Source organism: Dreissena polymorpha, unplaced genomic scaffold (assembly GCF_020536995.1).
Source record: "Dreissena polymorpha isolate Duluth1 unplaced genomic scaffold, UMN_Dpol_1.0 chrUn046, whole genome shotgun sequence".
Lineage (NCBI taxonomy): Eukaryota > Metazoa > Mollusca > Bivalvia > Myida > Dreissenidae > Dreissena > Dreissena polymorpha.
In genome coordinates, this window is record NW_026273360.1 from 231,298 (window position 1) to 254,973 (window position 23,676).

At 35.6% G+C, this 23,676-nt stretch overlaps 1 protein-coding gene across 16 annotated transcripts in view; it reads right to left on the minus strand.

The window, feature by feature from the left end:
* LOC127863837 (integrin alpha-V-like) overlaps positions 1 to 23,676 on the minus strand; it is a 212,646-nt gene that overhangs the window by 183,437 nt on the left and 5,533 nt on the right. The window contains exons 8-18 of one of the 16 annotated variants that reach the window (XR_008041203.1): positions 19,179 to 19,325; positions 18,441 to 18,529; positions 17,558 to 17,747; positions 16,136 to 16,242; positions 15,521 to 15,692; positions 14,401 to 14,515; positions 13,913 to 13,986; positions 13,251 to 13,370; positions 12,223 to 12,324; positions 11,613 to 11,735; positions 9,318 to 10,619 (exon numbers count right to left, since the gene is read on the minus strand). The exons of 6 other annotated variants lie outside the window; for them this stretch is intronic. Coding sequence is in view for 9 of the 10 variants with exons in the window: in XM_052403496.1 (XP_052259456.1) it covers positions 11,613 to 11,735; positions 12,223 to 12,324; positions 13,251 to 13,370; positions 13,913 to 13,986; positions 14,401 to 14,515; positions 15,521 to 15,692; positions 16,136 to 16,242; positions 17,558 to 17,747; positions 18,441 to 18,529; positions 19,179 to 19,325 (1,239 nt within the window). In the remaining variant the exon portion in view is untranslated. The remainder of the gene's footprint in view (positions 1 to 9,317; positions 10,620 to 11,612; positions 11,736 to 12,222; positions 12,325 to 13,250; positions 13,371 to 13,912; positions 13,987 to 14,400; positions 14,516 to 15,520; positions 15,693 to 16,135; positions 16,243 to 17,557; positions 17,748 to 18,440; positions 18,530 to 19,178; positions 19,326 to 23,676) is intronic. 9 more of the 16 variants (XM_052403496.1, XM_052403494.1, XM_052403498.1 and 6 more) reach the window with 9 other exon arrangements.

Here is a 23,676-nt window from a genome sequence, read left to right on the forward strand (position 1 = left end):
CGAGGTATCCACCTCACAATGTATGTAGAATACTCGTATCTTAAAATGCAAAATATTGAAAAATACAATTGATGAATGGGTTTAAGTTACCAAAACTGTTGCCTGTCTATATTTATCATTCAAATATTTCATCAAATAGGGGTAGACCTCGGTGTGTTGGTACGGAACAAAGGACCTCTCCATGTGATATAAACCGGTATGTGTGTGTGTGTGTGTGTGTGTGTGTGTGTGTGTGTGTGTGTGTGTGTGTGTGTGTGTGTAAATATATCGAGTGTTAGCCATAAACCAATCGGTATTTGACACAACAGGCAGTATATAAGCGATAAAGGCACAACATTTTGGCTACTATTTGAATCCTCTTAAGCGTAATAGCCACTTAACACACCATGTGCTTTAAGTCAAATTTCGTTCATAATTCTATGAAAACAGAATCTGAAACAATTGGGAGATAGTTTTGCAAATATATGTTCGAATTATACGGGTTATAACGTGTAACTACGTTTTCACTGTAAACGTTTCTAAGGAGGAATTATCAAAGTGTAAGAGAAACATTCAGAGCGAATCAAACGGTTCTTGTACTTATAATTATTTAACGTGTAAGTATACCATATTTTGTAAGTTTCCTTTGTTAAACTGTATTTTGCAACATGAATTTCGAAAGTACGACAGTGACTAGTGAAGGAACTTCAACTAATACACACCTACAGTGTAATGAGTCATAAGCGTACAACTAAGTTTTCAAGTCTTAAAGTCACTATCACGCTCATCAATACATACGGCTACTGTATTATGCTATATAAAAACATTCGACAATAAGTAGTACCATACGATGGTTAATTACAATAGGAAGACCCTAAAAACAAGTAACATTGATGTAAAAACGTTATATTACAAGCATTCGGCAAGTTTTAAGCATCTGAATATCTAAATATCGTTCCACGATGTAATCTACTTTCGCTTTCGAGTCAGGATCGGATTCATTCGGGTTGCGTTCATTTGCATAATTTATACAAGCCATTTTCGCCTTCGCTAAGTTCCAGTTACCCAGAATTCATTTTGATTTCACAGAATGATTATTCATGAGGGCTACGTCATGCTTCCGACGCTTACCGTATCCAATCTCGTGTTCGCCCGTAAATGTTCGGATATTTCACGGGAGATATAAATGGAATTATTTGTGGCCACAAAAAATAAAAACGAGCATTTTGTATCTCGTTAAATCAATTCTCCCAGACAACATCTAACGTTGAAATTTTGCATTTTGCTAAAAGGAACATTGATTTTTTATGGGTTAGCTTTATTTAACGAAATATTCGATATTGTTGAGCGTGATTGTTACTTTAAAATACACACAAACAGTGTAATAAGTCATTGGCTTACAACTAGGTTCCCACGTCTGAAAATACACGCCTTCAGTGTAATGAGGCATTGGCTTACAACTAGGTTACCACGTCTTATAGTTCACGCCTACAGTGTAATGAGTCATGAGCGTACAACTAGGCTCCCAAGTCTTAAAATTCACGACTACAATGTAATGAGTCATGAGCGTACGACTAGGTTCCCAAGTCTTAAAATACACGCATACAGTGCATGAGTCATTGGCTAACAATTAGATTCCCAAGTCTTAAAATACACGCCTACAGTGTAAAGAGTCATTGTCGTACAACTAGGTTCCCATGTTTTAAAATACACTCCTGCAGTGAAAATGAGTCATGAGCGTACAACTAGGTTCCCAAGTTTTAAAATATGCGCCTACAATGCAATGAGCCATGATCATACAACTAGGTTCGCAAGTCTAAACATATTCGCCTTCAGTGCAATGAGTCATTGCCGTACAACTAGGTTCACACGTTTTAAAATACAAGCCTTCTTTGTAATGAGTCGTTGGCGTACAACTAGGTTTCCAAGTCTTAAAATACACGCCTACAGTGTAATGAGTCATTGGCGTACAACTAGGTTCTCAAGTCTTAACATTCACGCTTACAGTGTAATGAGTCATCGGCGTACAAATAGGTTCCCAAGTCTTAACATACACGCCTACAGTGTGATGAGTCATTGGCGTACTACTAGTTTCCCAAGTCTTAAAATACACGCCTACAGTGTAATGCGTCGTGAACGTACAACAAGGTTCCCAACTCTAAAAATACATGCCTACAGTGTTATGAGTCATGAGCGTACAGCTAGGTTCACAAGTCTTAAAATTCACGCCTACATTTTAATGAGTCATGAGCGTACAACAAATTTCCCAAGTCAGAAAATACACGCCAACAGTGCAATGTGTCATGAGCATACAATTAGGCTCCCATGTCTTAAAAAATACGCCTACAGTGTAATGAGTCATGAACGTAAAACTAGGTTCTCAATATTTAAAATACACGCCTACAGTGTAATGAGTCATGAGCGTACAACTAGGTACCCAAGTCTGAAAATACACACCTACAGTGTAATGATTAATTGGCGTACAACTTGGTTCCCACGTTTTAATATACACGCCTACAGTGTAATGAGTCATGAGCATACAACTATGTGTCCATGTCTTACAATACACGCCTACATCGTAATGGGTCATTAGCGTACTACTAGGTACCAAAGTCTTGCAATACACGCATTCAGTGTAATGAGTCATGAGCGTACAACTATGTTCCCAAGTCTTAAAATACAAGCCTACAATGTAATGAGTCATGAGCGTACAACAAGGTTATCAAGTTTTAAAATACACGCATATAGTGTAATGAGTCATGAGCGTACAACTATGTTCCCAAGTCTTAAAATACAAGCCTACAGTGTACATGAGTCATGAACGTACAACTATGTTCCCAAGTCTTAAAATACAAGCCTACAATGTAATGAGTCTTGAGCGTACAACTAGGTTATCAAGTTTTGAAATACACGCCTATATTGTAATGAGTCATTAGCGTACAACTATGTTCCCAAGTCTTTGAATACAATGCTACAGTGTAAATGAGTCATGAACGTACAACTAGGTTCCCAAGTCTTAAAAAACACGCTTGCAGTTTAATGAGTTATGAGCGTAATACTAGTTTCCAAAGTCTTAAGATACACGCCTACAGTGTAATGAGTCATTAACGTACAACTAGGTTCCCAAGTCTTAAACTTCATGACTCCAGTGTAATAAGCCATGCGCGTACAACTAGGTTCCCATGTCTCCAAATACACGCCTACAGTGTTATGAGTCATGAGCGTACAACTAGGTTCCCAAGTCTTAAAATACACGCCTACAGTGTAATGAGTCATTGGCGTACAACTACGTTCCCAAGTCTTAAAATTTACGCCTGCAGTGGAATGAGTAATGAGCGTACAACTAGAATCCCAAGTGCATGTTTTTGGTTAATAACTTTTCCCTATGCCTTTGTTTAAGGTAAGCTAAAAACTATATTGTGTTTGCATTATGTTACGTTTACTTGATTGTCAATACCAACTAACGAAAACTGGACTCAATATTATTTCAACTTAACCCAGCATAATGTCAAATTATCCTCACATAATGCCGACTAAACCCAACATAACGTAACCTCAAACCAACATAATGTTTACTTAATTAAACTTAATGTTAAGTTGAGCTTATACATTGTCAACTAACCAAACATATCACTTTAAAAAAAGTACGTCTGTGGTTCCATATTTTAATGTATATATTTTATAATGCATGTCCACGTTGGCATGGATATTCTAAATTAGCAACGGTTAACTGACAAACCATACTAAACGTAAGACAGCAATATACGTGTATTCAAAATATACATGTCCTCGGATTATGTCTCGTTTTATTAACGTTTCGGCATAAAACCTTTAATTACATAATAAGGAATACATGTGTTTACATGTGTATTTCTTTCATTTGAAACCAAAAGGAACCTTCTTTGAACAAACGATTCTTTTAATTGTATATATTACAAAAATATTATTTTATGTTACAAACCACAATTATTTGAGTAGAAGTAATCCAAACATTTAAACACTCACACGAGTTTGTGTCCAGCAAATGGTGCCCCGCAAAGCCTCAGCATTCCGAGTGCATATCCAAACTGTGAGCCTGATACTCCCCTGGCAATACCAACTTACTCCAGTTCGAAATTAAAGCAAGATATTAACCAAGCATTCCAGCACCATAATACACACCAGTTCAGCGTTATTCCAACCATGCTTGCTGTTTTAGCACTAGTGTATTTTACATTTATTGTTGTAATAGGATTATAATTGAAATTATTTATTATTAGCAAATTTCCAGTGATTACACTCGTTATCCGTAAATGCGCACGTTTTGTTCAGAAACCGTTTTATTTTAAATGAACTTAAATATAAATCTCTTAAATATAAACACACAAACTTGTTTTATAAACCGACTGGATAAAGTTTGCATTGGCGACATTTGATTTAACATGCTTTAACATTGAAAGAGGACCATGTTTTATCCGTTATTAACAGGAAGTATATTCCATGATCCGTATCGACAAAGCTCCTCATGCATATTTTCCCCTTAGTTTAAATATTTTCACTTAAATTTGTATGTTTTCCCTTAGTAAAAAAGATATTCCTTAAATATTATCCACAAAACATATTGCCCTTATGTTTTGCCTTAAGTCGCCATTTTCGCCTTTACTTTTAAGGAACCTCCGTAGTGCCCTTAAATATTAAGGGGAAAAACAAACGCGGCGTCCATGTTAACGCAGCATACTGTTTTCAAGCAAAAAAAGTAGAAACTCGTCATAATCGGTAGGAGTTTCCTTATTTGCATTGGGTTTATGCAGTGTGGTTGATTTCTACAGTAATTGGAAGTTGCAATGTTTACTCCCGTATGTTAGAACAAATAAGGAATTGATAATGATTTACCGTTATATTGAGGAAGTTTTCGCACGTTGCGTATATACACTTGTAAATGTAATCATCTCTGCAGCTAATCATTCTATTAAAAACATTTCAACGGACGCAGCTTATTTCTAAATGTTTAGAAATGTTGCGTGTATCCTATCGCTCACGTTTATTTACCAGTTTCATACCGAATTTCACAAAGGAACCTTGCAATGGCAACTCTTGATAAGCACAACACTGTTTGCTTATACAAACACCATACAATTATAACATATATTATGAGATGAGATAAGCGAATTAAGGTAGTATTATAGTTAAATAGACACAAATATTCGCGTTAAATATGAATTCGCAGGGAAACAAAATCGCGAACATAAGCGAAAATTTAACACACGCGTTTAAAGTAATTATATAACTAAGATGCAGCTATTAAGACTGTTTGCACAATTCGTCTCTCCTTACAAATGTGATGTTGCAAAATCAGTTCAGCAAAATAACGTTATGCTGTTTATCAGTCAAAAAAGATTAACAGAGGCCACATAGGTGACCTTTTACTACGCGTGTTGCGCGCTTAAAGGCATGTAATGCCTCTTGCCGAAAATCGTCTTACTAAAACCACTATTAGTAGACTATTTTCACTTTCAAGTATTGAGACAAAAGCCACGCGTTGTGATTTACCCGATCGGTTACTTTAATGTCTTTTTAAATAATTTAAAAAAACAAAGAAAGTATTTTCCTGCCCTGATGTAAATCTTCGTGTTTGTAAATAGTCAAAACTTCAGTGTTCAACGTTACGACTGTTTTGATTGAAATGATGTCTAGGATTATAAATTAAATGTATATTTCGTCGGTTCAAACAATATTTTTGTCTTATAACGAAGCTCAGAAAACATAATCACACTTTTCCGGGGTTGTACTACATTATAATGCAAGAAACTTACAAATGCCTTAAACAGAAATGAGGAGGAATGATCGTAGAAATAAAAGTTTATGTTTTATATGTGTACTAAATGGAGTCTGCAGTATCTTAAATCGACCCTTTACCCTGTTTTGATTACAGTTCCGCTTCGATTGACCTGGCTTTAATAATTATAGTAACGTACATAAGTACACATACAACTGTAATCGGATCGCGGTTTGATTCCTGCCCCTGCCCCATTACATGTGTTGTTTGGCCATAAATTATTGTCTATGGACATTTTCATCTACATCTTATTCAAAAAGTCCAGATATAAGTTACTGGCACAAGAACTAACACGTTGCACTGGCAAACCAGCTAATCCAAAAACGTGCGTTTGTCAACGGCGGTAACTCAGTCATGTTTCGGAAACCGATATCGATGAATACCCGAAGGAAACATAATTGTTTCAGAATGTCTATATTATTAGTATAGCTTAATTTTTCTGACCGTCTGAATATTACTGAAATCTTGTTGAAAACGTCCACAGCATCCAATAAAACAATACAATAGAATATTCAACTATACAATTAATATAGACATACTGAAACCATTATGTTTCCTTCGGGTATTCATCGTCGTTTCCGGATCACGACAGTAAGACTGAGTTACCGCTGTTGACAAACGCACACTCAGACGATGTTTTTCTGTCTTGTCTTGCTTTCATCGTTATGCTATATCATATCTGTGCTCTCTCATGAGAAATACAACCAAAACTAAAACATTTTTGCATTGCAGAATGAAGTTTAATTGATGTAGAAACATACAATCCTATATGGTTGTCTGTTAAGATAAACGGTTTATGATGCTTATTTGTCGTGTTGTGATATATTTATATTTTGGGATATTTTCTGGTAGAGCACTTATTGTAGTCAACTTCAAACAATAATAGCGTTATGTAAAAGCAATTTATATGGTAACCTCTGTTTTATGAGAGATCAAAATATACAAATATGTACATAATATCCTTTAGTCATAGGTTTAATGTGTGAGCGTGTATTTATGTGTGGTCGCATGTGCTGTTGATTGTATCTAGTTTTCAATTGAAACTATTCAGAAAATCTACTGCATGTATATACTAGCAAAACTATATCAAGCGAACGTATTTCCACGTTGTTGATATATATTAACCTATTATACTTGAACATTTGTCCGCCAGTAGTCCGCTTCTGCAAAAAAAAACGGAGAAAAAAAAGAATTATTAAAAGAGATCATTTGTTCCGCTCATTCAAAACTTGGAGTAGGCGGTAGTAAATAATTAGATGCAAGTTTTCTTCATGTCCTACAACGTTGCACAGTCATATAAAATATTGAATATAATATATATTTGTTATCAACAACTGGTATCAAGATGAGTTGCAGATAATTGGTCAGTTACCACATTTTAACTAACTATTTTGACCTGTGAATTATTTTCAGCTTAATTCAACAGTGAAAAACGCCCATAAGTTCACTTTAATGCTGTAGAATGGGTGGATGCTGAGTGTTTCATATACCTGTGCAAAAAATAAAATCGAGCATCAGTTCATGTCTCCTTCGTGTAATATATACTCGCATTCATTATATTAATTTTGTGAAAGAATGCATTTATGTATTTACATAGTAAAACAGCATGCTAGCAGAACAAATATTGCTTAAATTTCAGGCCGCTTAAAAACATTTTATTGTATTCGTTTTTTATTCGCAATTTTTGTTCCTGAATTAAGATTTGCCTTAATCTATGACTGTTTGTATTTGTCTTAACTGATTTAAAAATAATCCTATACAAAATATGAGTCTAGTGTTTTTTATTATAATTATTCCTTTATTATTATATATTGAAAAGCTGATACACTGAAAATGATATAAATATGACATGTGGCAAATTGCACAAACAGTACAAGAGCATAACACTAGATATGCAAAAATTAAGTTAACAAACAGTGCCTCTACATAAAAATACTTAGAAAACACATAATACATAATAATGATTAAATAGCAGGTAGGTTATATTGATTTTATGTTATTTGTTACTTGTTCGTTATGTTCTGTCCATATTTAAATTAGGATTTGTCTAAATCTATGACTTTGTATTAGCTTAAAAATGACTTGAAATTAATCTTATACACAATACATGCGAATTTGTTGTCATTATCTTCATTATTGCGGGCATACAAATGCTAAAAAGCTGATAAACTGAAAATGATTAATGGCAAATTACAAATTGCACAATCAGTAACAGAAAGAACAATAACCATGCTAAAAATAAGGTTAACAAACAGTGTCTTTACATAATAATACCTAGAAAAAAAACATATCACATAATACATTTTTAATTAAAGTCAGCTTAAATTTATTTTATGTTATATGCTTCTTGTTTGTTAAGTTTTGTTCAATTAGAATGCTTCATTATTTGGGCATTCATATACTGAAATGCTGATAAACTGGAAATGATATAAATATAACATGTGACGAATTGCACAAACATTAACATAGCAGATGAATAACCATGCTAAAAATTAGGCTAACAAACAGTGTATTTACAAAACAATACCTTGACAACAAAAAACACATAATGCTAGTCTCACGGAACGTTTTTGCTCAATGAAAATACGGTTTCATTTATAGACACAAAAACTGTTGTTATGTTCAATGTACATTATTTCACCAAATCAACTGTAGCTTTCGATTTAAAAGTGTTCACCTTATTCGGATAACCATGTATACCATGTGTTTGAAGACGTTCACGTTTTAGTCGACATATTCGAACTTCAATTACAATTTTGTCTTATCGATCTAATGTTACATGCACAGCTCATTCGAGGAGTGACCAACACTGAACCAAAAATTTAACCATTTTAAAATTATGTACATATTGTAATGTAAATGCTTTGATGTGATTGTATATAATGTGTTATAATTGCGTATAGTGCTTTTAAACTATGTGCGTTGTAGAGTGGGATGCCTTCGACCACACACACCTATTGACGAGGAATATAAAATAAAATTGAAAGGAAAAAATATGTTCAAAACACAGCTAATTATACAGCTTGCTTCACATTAGTCAAACTTGTACAACTATATACTTATGTTCGTGGTTACAAATTACACGATTCATTTTATACAATCAACCGACAACTGGCTCATACACATATGTTGGCCCAGCGGAATGTCCATAATATACACAAGTATCAGTCACATTCAAAGAATTTCCATATTACCGTACGGAATGTTCATAAACATGGACATTTAAAATTATAATTGCATGCACTGTTCTAATTGAAGACTATGCTGATAGCAAGCAATTTAAAGCAATACACATGCTATTAATAATAAATTATTAATGGTATTAACACCAATTTCCTTGAGTATAATTGTCTCTCAGTGTACGAAAGTAAAACATACTTATACCCAACTCATATATCATGGCTGTAATAAATGCCGCACTTTGAGAATACCGGGCTATATGCATTTACATAAAGTGTCGAACCAGATTACACGGTGCAGACCGAGCAGGGTATTCAGGGATCACACTTTCCGCCGCCATGACCTGATTTTCGTTTGAGAGAATCTGCCCTCAAACGAAAGTTTTCATACAAGCGTCGTAACAAAAGTTTACTGTAAGTGCGAATACATATTTGTCTAGAAATGTAAAAAAAATAAGATAATGCGCGTTCTCTTTTAAGAAAAGCAACTTTGCTTAATGATGCAATTTTTTAGCTTCGTGCAAATTTTGTACAACCATTCGGCAACGAAATTAACGAAGTTTATTTTTTGTCGCGTCCTAGCACAGTTAAGTCTTGCAAAAATAATGCATTAAACGCCTCGACCGAATTGTGTTTTTAACCAAATGACAACCCGCCGCTTGTTTACGGTACATTTTTTATAGTTGAATGTCTTATTTAGCTCGAAAGCACGTAAACTTAATAAAAAAATATACCAAAAGCAATTCCAAATATGTTTAAGGAACTCGTGGTCACATTTTATGTTTTGCACCCACAAGATGAAGACAAGAGAATAAATCTGACTTATCACAAAATATTTACAATTATATATTGCAAATAGCAAACACTGTTGTATAAAACAGCCCGTATCAAAAGCAATATTAAACAACGAAATCAAATAAGAAAGATAATTACAAAAGAAAATTGAGTAAGATTATCTAAAACAATAGGCGTGCTACAAGTGCAAAATATCATAATAACAAGAATGTGCATACAATTATGTTACCTGTAAATATACTAAAGCAGTGTCAGAAGATGCAAAAAGAATAACTTCATACAATTGCATCAACTTACTCAGATCTAATCATGGAAGACTTATTTAAATTCAAAGCACATTCGTCACTAAATAGCAAACATTCTTATACCAAAGTGTATATGACACAAAACTATAAAATGCTCTATCATACCAAAATGTCCATGAAGCCAACGACACAAAACTAATTATGCTCCAAAAATAGATCTACAACATTGTTCTGTTTTCTTCTCTGATTCATTGGCAGTTGTTTTCCCTTAAGGATTTAAAAATGCTTTCGTTAATAAATGTCAAACCCTCTTTTTGCTAAATATCTTTTACTAAAATGACACTTAACTGGGACAAGCAACAAAAATAACTCTGCGACATTATTCTGTTTGCTTCTCTGATTCATTAGCAGTTGTTTCCTCTATAAAATAACTCTTATTTATTATTCTGTTTTCTTCTCTGATCCATTATTGGCAGTTGTTTCCTCTATAGGAGAGTAGCTCTGCTTATTCGCCTGGGACATGCGAATGCTCTTGCGATTGTAGAGGCTATCTTGCTTCCATTTCTTGACTTGGTCGTGCTTTTGGCTTCTCTTGAAGAATCCACACTATAAGTATTATGAACAGAATTTTTAAAAGCGTTAAACACATGTACCGTAAAATATGTTAGATGTCAAATCATCTTAAACGGTTACGGATTGGTATGTGTCGATTTTGTATAACATTCGGAAAAGCCTTTATAGAAAACGATTATGGAATGCAAATTCATTTTGATGAGTTCATCGCAAATATTGTATTCTCTAACCATCAAAATATAACTAGTACTTAATTTACTGTTAATCTTGTATGTATTTTAATCTTAGGGTAACAAATGTAATTTACGATCTCAGCATACAATATACACTGAATTCGGTCCTTTTACGGGTTTCTTGTAAGCAAATATGATTATTAGTTGAACTGATGAAACTTTTTTTTCTTTATCTTAAACAATACATTTTAATCAAATACACTTTAAACGAACGATGTGTTGAGTATGTGCATACATGTATGTTTGCCAATATTACCGATCTATACGGTTATCCGTGTAAAATCCGCATACCACATAAGGATATACGGATACTAATCCTGGTATCCGTTGACATCTATAGATTAAAGATTGTGATACAAATCGTCTATAGTATTAATCCAACGATGATTCATCCCTAGATTAAATGATTTGTAATACAAACATTGCATAGTATTATTCCAATGATGATACGTCTATAGAAAGAATAATTTGTAATAAAACCTTTCATAGTATTATTCCAATGATGATACGTCCCTAGATAAAACTATTTGTAATACAAACCTTCAATAGTATTATTCCAATGATGATACGTTTCTAAGATAAAATGATTTGTAATACAAACCTTCCTTAATAATATTTTAATGATGATATGTCCCTAGATAAAATGATTTGCAATACAAACCTTCCATAGTATTATTCTAACGATGATACGTCCCTAGATAAAATAAGTTGTTACATAAACCTTTCAATATTCCATTATCCAGTATTTTCCAATGATGATACGCCCATAGATAAAATGATTTGTAATACAAACCCTCCATAGTATGATTCCAACGATGATTAAAAGCACAACAGCTCCTAATACTGCACCAATGATGATCCATATGTTTACTTCGTTCTTAACCGACTCGGCATCAATGACAAAGGTGGTCCATTTCTGAATAACAATAATAAAACAATGACATGCAGACACATTCTCATATTCCAGGGCATAGTACATAATTGATTTTATAAACATTTTATTAGCAATCCATGTACACGCAATAAAAGTATTCTTATGTGTCTGAAGCGTTTGAAAACACTTTAATATCAGTTATAGAAGTAAATTTTTAAGACGCAAAAGTTTTCAAAGTTTTTTCCAATCACAAGTTATGGTAGGAATAACTTTCCATCTTAACATCTTTACAACTTAACATTAATAAAACAATGGCATACATACACATTCTCACACTCCAGGACGTAGGACGTAATTTGATTACATAAAGATTTTATTCTAATGCGTTTTAAGCTTTTGAAAACACTTAAATATCAGTTATATAAGTAAATGGTTAAGAAGCAACAGTTTAAACAGTTTTGTCCAATATCAATTTATGGTTGGAATAAGTTAAAAATCTTTGTACAAATTCGCTTTGCTAGTGTTTTACCGTAGCGTATACGGTGTTTTCCATTGGTACGACCTTTCCACCATACCACACTTCCGGGTCTGTAACAGTCGCATTTGTTGTGTACCGAATCTCGCTGAAATCCTGTATAAGGGAAAAAAGTGCATGGCCAATTCACTGATACACTATCAATATGTCATCAAACAACATTTTTCATCACTTTGACAAACAATCGGATATAATATATATGAATTTATGTATATTATATCAAAATACATTTTGTCAAAGAGATGAAAATTGTTGTTTTATGACATATTGATAGTGTTTCAGTGACTTGACCACGCGCCCACCTGTAGACATGACAATTTAAAAATGGACGTAACGTTTGCAATGGGTTAGATGAAGAGTACATCAAATAAATAACATACTCATCAATAGCATGAACGGTTGAAAATTAGCAGGATATAACCGTTTATAAAGGACATCATATGCATAAAGTGTTAGTCTATAAAGTGCACTTCACATAAATTCCATAATTATCAATAACGAGAACCTTTGACAATTAAACTGTTCAATATTTCTTAATACTGATAAAGAGCTGATCATAGCAGATTCACTTTTAACATGTCATCGTGTCTTCGTAGTGGTGTTTTTGAAAATCATAGAGTACATCAAATGCATGACATAATTATACTTATAATTCTAATTATACATAACAAGAAAACGTGTTCAATATACAATTTTGGGGAAAGTTACTGCGTATATCCTGTCGTCTTGTATTTGTAACGGTGTTTTGGAAAATACATTTTTGCAGTACGGATAGCAAAAACTTAGCAAATATTAGGTAATTTCAAACATACGTTGTATTTCAGTTTTAAATGTTGTTATATCTGATTAATTGCTACATATATCATTTTGAATAGGCATCAAAACGTAAGTTCTGTTTTAATTTATTCTTAAAATCGATATCATAAACAAAAATATAATAATTATTGCGTTAAACAAATGCTTTAGAGTTTATCCTTAGCGTATCTGTCTTGAATCATGTTATTTGTTTCGAATGAGGTTACCTTTTCCGCTGCCAGCGCTTTTTCGAATACTTCAATCGTAACATTGACAATCGTCTGACCGTTTTTATCCAAATTCATCACCAGACACTCCAAAATGATGCATTCGTACTCCAAACACGTCTTAAAACAAAACGTAATAACGCATAAACAGTATTCACTATATGCTGCGTGTGTAAAAGATGCAAACGTTTATACCAATTATTCGTACGCTAAACATGTCTTTAAACGACGAAAAGAAAAAACAACAGTATTTAATATATGCTGTTTGTGTAAAAGATGCAAATTTTATACCAAACATTCGTACTCTAAACATGTCTTTAAACGAAAAAGTAATAAAGCATAAACAGTATTTTATATATGCTGTTTGTGTAAAAGATGCAAAAGTTTATACAAAATATATATGAATGTTACATTTATTGGAAAGTTTTAATGAATTCCAATATGTTTGTACATATAAACTATTGGAAGATAATAATGCATTATTTAATTATTAGAATATGTTCGAACCAGAAATTTTACAATCGCTTTATTCGATCACCGTATTACGATTACCGCTTATGAACCAAATGAAGACAACTTAAGATGACATGTAGAACAATGATAAATAACAATGTCATTACGAAATTTCTGATACAAAATATATAATATTTGAAAATCCGTACAATATTCTTCATAGTTTGTTTCTGACCAGTCGATGACATTGCTACGGGTTCATCCACTGCTCGTCTTCTCCTGTCTGCAAAATCAATTGTAAAGCTCTTGCGAAAAAGGTTCTTTAATACAACTTACTTAAATATTTTTAATAATTCTTTGATTCCAAGTATCTGTTCATAAAAATACGCAAAATTATATTCATTTTTTTTGTATTATAAGTAAATAAATGTTCTTTGAGACCAGTTTAAAATACCTTAGGACTAAATAGAACAAACGGTATATCAGCAACGAATAAAAATGTACTACATCAATTAAAGGTATTATGTGTTAAATTAAGAAAATGTCTGCAAATATGTGCTGATACTCGGCGACGACGAAGTAATTTACAATAAGTTTGTAATGTTTGCACATAGAACATTAATTGTGTTTAAAATGTATATGACTTTAGCAAGGATGTGGTTATAAAATTAAGAAAAATAAGTTTGAAATTGTTTACGGGGATCTGGGTTGCCGGGCGTATTTGCGAATGGAGTTGTAATCGACGTTGTTGGAGCCAGAGTTGTACCAATGAGTGCTTCGTTTCCTTGAACGTTACATGTCGGTGACATTTTCTAAAACAAGCATGTTTTATGGGGTATTTTTATTTGTTTTGTGTGCAATTAAAATGAAGAAGCCGAATATTGTTAAACAAATGTTTAAGGTTAACAAAGGTATCTCATTGTTGAACTGTTTCATAGTATTGCCATACTGCCAAAACGTGTATTGTTACATACTAATATCTAGCATGTATATCAGTAGTATCGGCCCTTTTAATGAATACATCTACTAGCAAGAGGCAATGATAACCCACGCTTAATTTCCTTCTTTGTCTATAGAAAACAAGTCACGTGCCGTGTATTGTTACATAATAATATCGAGCATGTATATCAGTAGTATCGGCCCTTTTAATGCATACATCTACATATTTTAAAAGAAAAGATTAAAAAACACACATGTTTTATATGTCAATCTATAGCAAAATGTGTATTCTTGGACATTCCAACAAAAACTGCATTTAAATCGGCCATGTTTTGAAAAAATACTGGCTAGACTAAGCTAGATCTGTAGTAGCCTGTATCGTGTACAAAGTTTCTCTTAATATCGGCTCTTCTGATTGTTTTGTAAGGTTTGTGAATATGCGCAAGGGCTTGATCTATAAATATATTCTCAATGTAAAATTGAAGCTCTTGCTCCCGTTGTTCCTAAATTATTTGTATATTTGATTACAAATAGGCGGCGTATAAAACATTTGATAAACATACAAAAAACTATAAAAACAGCAGACCATTGGATTTTACCGCATGATTGTGGATTACACCACGTGAAGTCAAAACGGTTTTAGCACTGCTTGTCACATGATAGTGATACAAAACACAACCTGTTGCATTTTTTTTCTAATTTTCTAAACATGCTGATTTCTTTGCATCAATCTATTCACCACTAAAACCAACGGTTTAATTTCGTATCAAAAGTGTTGCTTTCGATAAACGTTTCAAAATTGACATGTCTTACTGAACTGTCACGTGATTTACTGAAATGTACAGTATTCTCACAGTAAGCTCATTTAGCAAACTTACGGTTATCTTCGCTATCTCGTTGTTGCCCTTTTTAACGGGCACTGTGATGTTGACGTAGGTCTTTGGCAGGTAGCTTGGACCGTAATTCGTGATGTAATACTGATGGGTGATCGTCTTTCTGACGTCACTGTTCTCGACGGCTTTGTATCGCTCCTGATCTGACAGTTGCTGACTGAATTAAAAGGTCTCATTGAATCTTATTGCAATTAAGGTACATCTATCACTTAATTGAAACTTTTGTTGCTGCTATCTTTGAAATAATATGTAAATACCATTGTAAAAAGTATTTTTACGAACTTGCCTTCGAAATCAATACCATATTAATAGAATAAAACTTTAGAAATGTTCCATTTGTTAGAAACAATCGAGTAACTATAATCCCTTAGCTTAAATCCACACCATACAATAATTACATGATTGCCTATACAACTGATACTATAACAATTTAAATTATTAAAACGTATTTATAAATAGACGCATTAACTAACAAGATATTGGGAAATTATAAGTAAGTGTTGCATAAACACAGCTTTGAGACTTGACCTCTTTCTTTTATGCACCATAAATATATATATATATATATATATGCTCAAATAAAAAGATTTGTTTACTCACTCTGCTTGAATGTAGATATCGTATTTCAATCTGATTTCGATTTTTATGTTGAATTTGTTGTTATCCGTGTTAACGTCTAAATTTTCCTGAGCCGCTACTACATCCACCTGAAACAGAGACTTTTACATATTATTTTTACTTGAATACCCATACAGTTTAAATATTTTCATAATGATACTCTTCCTAAAGTCATATACGGTTGAGGTTCTAGGCGCCAAATTATTTTGGAACTACTTTACGTGTATGTGTCATATGCCTTTCAGTGCATATAATGACAATGCAAACTCAGAAATTGTTATGTACATCTTGTATATGGGCAGCGCTCTGTGAAAAGATGTGGTTTTGCATGTGTGTTAATTGTCGCCCCAGATTAGACTTTTAAGTCCGCACAGGACGACACTTTGCTTCTAAGGACGACACTTTGCTCCTAAATTGGATTTTTGATGAGTAAAGACTTTCTTTAGACGAAAATACTATGAAAGCGGAGAGTCTCATCTCTGAGTAGCCTGTGCGGACTGCACGTGCTAATCTATGACGACACTTTACGCTTTGCATTAAACCCCCTTTTCTAAGAGCACGACCCATTTTTTTTTCAAATTGTGTGCGTATGTGATAAGGAATCAGTAATGTCATGATAATAAATCTGAGCGCAATAAGCTTCAGATTATATTCGACACGGTTTGAATGTTAAGTCATTTATAACAAAGCGTAAGATAATTAATTAAAGAAAAAACGTAATTACAATATAATTTCAACGTGAGGCATTTTAACATAAACGCTGCATTCTTAATCTGATGACATGCCATTTCTTTCATAGATTTATCCACTAGGTATGCAAATTAAATCATCAAGTATATATGACAAGACTATTTTTTTCATCTATAAAAGTGGGCAAATGATGTCATTGTATTTGGTGACTTTTCACAAAATTCCTTTTCCTTCATCAACAATGAAATTATGCCATTGTTTTGCACGAACGTTAAGTGTGTGCCGTTCAAAGCTGATAGGATTTATACGCCAACGTGTAAAAGCCGCTGTGGCCCTTATAGTTATAACAAAGTGCAGCTTGTGTACACATTACATTGCAATAATACAATTTGAATAGCATTATTCAAAATTTAATCGGTGTATGAACTGTCAGAAAAGTTAAGCCTAGTTAATGCATACATGCAATCAGCGTTAATGCCAGTTTCCTGACAGTTCATACACCGATGAAATGCAGAAAAATGATATTTAATTCAGAAATATATTTTAAATGTAAACCCAATAGATCTTTAAAAAAGGCGTTAAAACATTCGCGTTCTTTGTAGCGTATATAAGTGTATAGTTCCCTTAAAGATTCCTCTGAATTATTGATAATTATTAATATAGACCAAATTACCATAGAGATAACAAAATGAAAATGTAAGATAAAAAATATACCGTCAGTAAAGTGAGCATTTTGTTCATGTCATTCTCCGGAATGAGCTTCCCCTTGGAGATGTCGAAACTCGTGAAAACCTTAAAGTTCTCGTTTCGGTCGAGTTTATTGTTGGCTGTGCATTTGAAATCAGTCCAAGAAAAGTCCAGAAGTGGATACTCGCATTCGGCCGATACCGACCCTTGATTGGTACTGGCAAGAAAACAAGTTTAAGTAGGTGTAATATATGCAGTTTTACAATTCGAACATGTAACCGTTGGTTAAATATATATCCAGTTTAAGACTTTTAACATATACAAGTTTGTGTAATATATATACAGTATAAGACTTCAAACATGTAAAAGTTTGAGTCCTATATCCAGTTTAGCACTTCAAACATGCAAAAGTGTGCGTCATATATACAGTTTAAAATTTCCAACATTCAACAATTGGGGTAATATATCAAGTTTAACATTTCAAACATGTAAAGGTTGGTGAAATGTTATCATTGTAAAGGTGTGTGTCATATATAGAGCATAAGACTTCAATAATGTAAAAGTTTCCGTCATATATCTATTTTAACACTACAAACATGTAAAAATTGGTGTCATATATACTGTTTGAAACTTCCAACATTTTAAAATTGGTGTAATATATCCAGTTAATCACTTCAAGCATTGTAAAGTTGTTTTCATTTATGCAGTTTAAAATTAAAATGTGCCGCGCCCGGTGAAAAATGAGCTTAATGCGTGCGCAATGTCGTTCCAGATTAGCCTGTGCGGTCCGCACAGGCTAATAAAGACCGACACGTTCCGCTTGTGTTGTATTTTTCGTTAAAGGATGTCTTAGCAAAAAGCCAGTGTAGGCGTTTTTAAGCAATGCTTTTGTATCATTTTCAATACTTACTTAGTGACACCTCTCTTATAAGCTGTAACTGTGCTCGTAAAATTAGCATTGTATGATATGTCTTGAACGTTCTTGACATCTATAGTGACCTGTCGTAAAAAAACATATGTTTCAACTAACTGAAACAAAGACAACTGCCAAACATATCACTAGTTTTATCAGTTTAAAATCTTAACTCCTTACTTGCTGCCATAAAAGAAACTTAAACACCGATGGGAAATAATTATTGTAAGTACAAAAACAGGTAAATGCTATAGGCATATGTCCCCCATGGATGCCATTAGTTATGACATGAAATTTGCGTGACCTGCTTCAGAATTAAATTGCAAGAAATGATAAAACTATATTACCAGAACGTAACAGAATATTTATTTATTGAATTTGAGCATTGCAAGCTTATTGTTATACAAACGTACAATAAACTTTTCCATGGCGTGAGATGTGTTAGATTTTAACAAGTATATATCACTATTATGCATATATTGATCTAGGTACAGAATCATTTGAGTGAGAGTGTTAACTGTACAAATAATCATTCAGCTAATTACATTTTGTGTTGTCAGACCAATTACCTAGACAGGAATAACGGTACAATGTTATTAAGCATGGGCGAATACAAGACAGGGATGGTTAAGTATATAATGCTATTTGAATGCAACGTTTCAGTAACCATTATTAGCATATTTTTTCTTCCTAATTGTGCAAACTATACCACAACAACAAAATAGCAAAATATACCGCCAAAGTGTCTCTTTCCCCTACTAAAATGACCGAGGAACGGTTAATTTTAACGTCGGGTCCATCGCCAATGAGGTCCATCTCGACACTGAGTACCAGATCGGATTTGCATTGGTCAAGCGTCTCACATTTCTTGTCGAACTCCACCTAGAGAGCATGAACAATAGCTCTGGGTCCTTATTCGTCAACCAATTCTTTGACTTAAGTCAAAAAATAAAGAATATTCTTGAACTTGTTATATGCATGATGTGTTATAATTTTGAATCAAACTTGACATGAACGACCTATATAATGTATCTTTACTATTTTCCGGGTAAAACTTAACACGTGCTAAAAGATATAACGATTTAATAACAATAATCTAAAGCTAATTTCACTGAGTGTTCGTTCGTTAACAGTCGGACTGGCTCCCGGCGTCCCCTCTACGTGCATGCGCAACGCACTTCCGATGGGTCAGACGCAACTCTCCAGGACAGCCACAACACTCCCCCCGTCTTTATTGTTGGAACCGCTCCCCGGACCAGGTACCACCGCCCGAAACAATAGTCTGCCATTTGTCTGGTTGTGGTTTATTGTGCCAATCCTGGATTGCCAAACTGGCGTATATTGGGGACCATCCATTTCCAAGGTAGATCTACAGGGCAACCTGCCCTGTGGAGATCGCACCAAACAGGTTGACTCTGTTTCTCGTGGTGACTTTCAGGATTTGCTGCGGTGTCATCCCCCGGAGTTCCGCCAACATCGCAGTCACATCCCCATCTTCCGTTGGCGCCGGAAATCGATGATAGGGCCTAATGAAGTAAGGAGCGTGAATTCACTCCTGTTGTAACTAAAGTGGGTGTTGGGAAAAACTTCCAGCCAACACCCGACACGACTGAGTGAACGGCTCGTCCCCGGGATCCCACGGATATGAATCAGGCTGACTAGCCGATTCCATTCGATTGAAAACATGAGCTAACTGGCCGCTTGGATCGGCCAACTGTCCATCGGAAACTGTTGGCGCATGGACCTTTTTAAATTTAAACCCCACGCTGTCACACCCAGGGACACGACAGGTATGGTTTCTTCTACACCTTTCCACCTGGCGCTGGCTCTCCAAGCCTTTCTGGACCTGGGACAAACTGTCCCTTCTTGTGGTCGTGCGACTCCGTAAAGAACTTGTATCCTCGGACTGATCGCCCTCGACCCCTACCAAAGGTAGACATCCAACCGCCCCGGACTCGGTATGACCTCCTGCCTTCTTGTCCGAGAAGTGACACTATTGGATCCCAACAGTAGCTCCTACCTTGTCACCGCTGGGAGAACTGACACCCATCGGGCAAAATGCCGTCGATGACTTTTATGACCCTTTCTCAGACTCGGCGTTCCTAACAGGATATCCGGATCCGGACCTATGTCCACTGTTCGTTTGAACATGATAACTTTTGCTACCACCGGTTTATCTCTGAATGTTGTATTCAAAGGTATACGTTCGCCATTGACTAATAGGCAGTCCGAGTGCAGATCAATCAATGCCTTGAAATTCCGCAGCAGGTCCTGTCCCAGCAACATCTCATCACTGATTGGCGCTACACATACTCCTTCCCTGGAAGACTCCTTTCCAAGCTGTACGTGTAAAGGCTGTGTCACAAATCCTTTGAGAACCGAATACTTATCATCAAGCTGCATGTTGATTTCCCTGACCTTGCCTGGTTTCCGCTCTAACTGGTCATAGACTGCTGAAGACAGTATAGATGAATCCGCTCCAGAGTCTACCCGAGCCCTAACCTGACGGTCTCCTACCAACATATTCACATACGAAGACCCTGCCGGCATAACCATGACTGCTATGGTCTCCACTTCACTTGCTGACACGGATTTGTCCCCTTCCTTTTCAGCCGCCAATCCAGATGAAGCATCCTGCTGCACTCCAACCGGCGCTAACAAATGGCCTCTTGCTACATCGGGCTGCGGTGCCTGGTCTACGCCACCGGCCCTTTGGAGTTTAAAGTCTTCTATTGACTCTTTTCAGCCACTTGACCTTCAGACGTTGATTTAAGGGATTCCTGGTACACCTTACAATTCTTTTTCATATGGCCCCTGCCATTACAATGAAAACATCTGAAAGTACTCTGTGGGAACGTCATATCCTCGTTATTTCTTGCACGTTTGATGCTAAACTAGCTTCAAACTTACAAGTCAGCTGCTCGATCGCCTTTTCCAGTTTCTCTATTCTCACATCATCCGGGGACTGAACCGCATTGACCGCTATTTCTTGATCATATTTCTTAGCCTTCTTGCCATCCACCGCTTGAGTGACATACTGATGGTGTCGTACCAGATCAACAGCATGTTGAATAGATCGTGGTCGTTCAAAGCAGGCGTGCTTCTTTGCTTCCCTGTCAATACAACCATGACAGAACTTTGAAACTGCCTCCCTTTGACCAAACTGATCTGGAAGGTCCCTAAAAGCAGGTGTTGCCAGAGTTAACACTCTATCCGCCCAATCTTCTAACGATTCCCCCTGTTGCTGTGTAGCCTGCTGGAACTTAGCTCTACTTGTCTCGGGTAGTTCCTTTGAACCAAAGCGCCTTTCCATCTTTCGAATAATGTCACGAAAAGACAAACTTTCTCCCATATGCGTCTTGATGGTGAAGTAATCGAGAGCCTTCCCCTCTAGGCACCAGTTCAGGTAATCACGGCATTAATGACCAGACCATTTGTAGACTTTCCGATAGCTGTTGAACTTTTGCATGAATGACAGCCAACTGGTTCGTCCATCATATCGTAGGTTCTTTGGCTGCCTCCTTGGATCACCGTGGATTCTAGAGTGATATTCATTCTCTGATAAACTATCAGATTCTGAACAGGAACTGTAATAGAACCTTGATTGTGATGACCTTGCCCTGTGACGACCTTGTACATGACGATGCCGCCTCCTTGAAACACCGTGTCTTGACCCTGATCTTGAACCGGGGCATTGGAGTGATTCCTGTGCTATGGCTTTTGTGATGACCTACCACCAGATGCAGCATGACTTTAGCGGGAATGTTTACGAACTGACCGTCTGTTGTCGTCTCACTTCCCGAGCCACTGTCGTCGTCTTCCTCTGATACCCTATCCTGTGACCGACGACGCCTAAAACTGATCATAAGTCTTGGAGTGATTTCCGTTTTGCCTCTTTTCCACTCGCACCGGCGATTCATTGTCCGAGTCACTGCTCTCATTTCTTCTGAACTGTGAACCGCTTTGTTTCTTCACCGGCTGTTCACCCCCCATGGCTATAAACGTAGGGCTTACGGGGCCTTTCATCTTGTCTTGACTGCCTTTTCTTATCTTGTTCAATGGGCTGCTGCGCTTTATCGTCATATCTACCGCGACTGATTCCGCTTTTAATATCAGAAGCTATTTGTTTTTCAGATACATCTTCAAGGCATTTCCGGGCCTTGCGTAAAACTTCTGAGTATTTATTGCATCTTACACAGTTCGGATCACTGCAGAAGTTTAAATCATCGTTATCACGTGTCGATTGTGACTGAGCTCTTGTGGGAACAGTCAAGAATTCAAATCCATATTTTTATTTAGAAAAAACAATAAGGCGAACATGATGAGACCAATGTAGAATGAGTACTCGGATACCCACGTTAAACCATCCATGATTCGTTATAACAATAGTTTTTCCTTAGATGGTACACAACTGAACCGAAAGTAGAGTTTTATTGTTTACGTTTAATTGTATTCTTATTTTCAAATAAGAAATTACCTAAATAGTCCGAGCAATGTATTTAAACCAAATTATGTTGAATAATGTTGTTAACCAATGTTCACTTAATTAATTGCAACAATAGCCCACCATACCAACCAAACTGGTCCGAAGTATACAAACAGCCAAGTTCACCTCCCTCCGTCTTTACAACTGCAGCATAGTATATGTTTGCAAATTGTAACAAACCCCTGTGTGCCCTCGAAAACTGCAATGGCGAGAAGTCCCTGTGCGCAAACTGCGACGTTCCCCTGTGCGCCTCCGCAAACTGCGAAAACGGCTAGTACATGTTCACCTGTGTGCTCATAAACTCGTGACGTCACAGCAACAATTTTCTTTTCAAGAGAAACACTTCTTAAACAAATTAATACTGCCAAACCGGCTCAATTTTGTTTAAAACTACTCTGTGCTGGTCGATCTGCACCGACGAACGTACTCTAGACGATCTCAGTTGTGAAATACGATGTTTCAATAGCACGTGGTTGCCAAACTGGCAAATGCAAAACGTTCTTATTTACCCGGAATCCCGCTGTTCTTCAAGTATTTGCCTCTTCGCCAATTATGTATCTTTACTATTTTCCGGGTAAAACTTAACACGTGCTAAAAGATATAACGATTTAATAACAATAATCACAAGCTAATTTCACTGAGTGTTCGTTCGTTAACAGTCGGACTGGCTCCCGGCGTCTCCTCTAAGCGCATGCGCAACGCACTTCCGATGGGTCAGACGCAACTCTCCAGGACAGCCACAACATA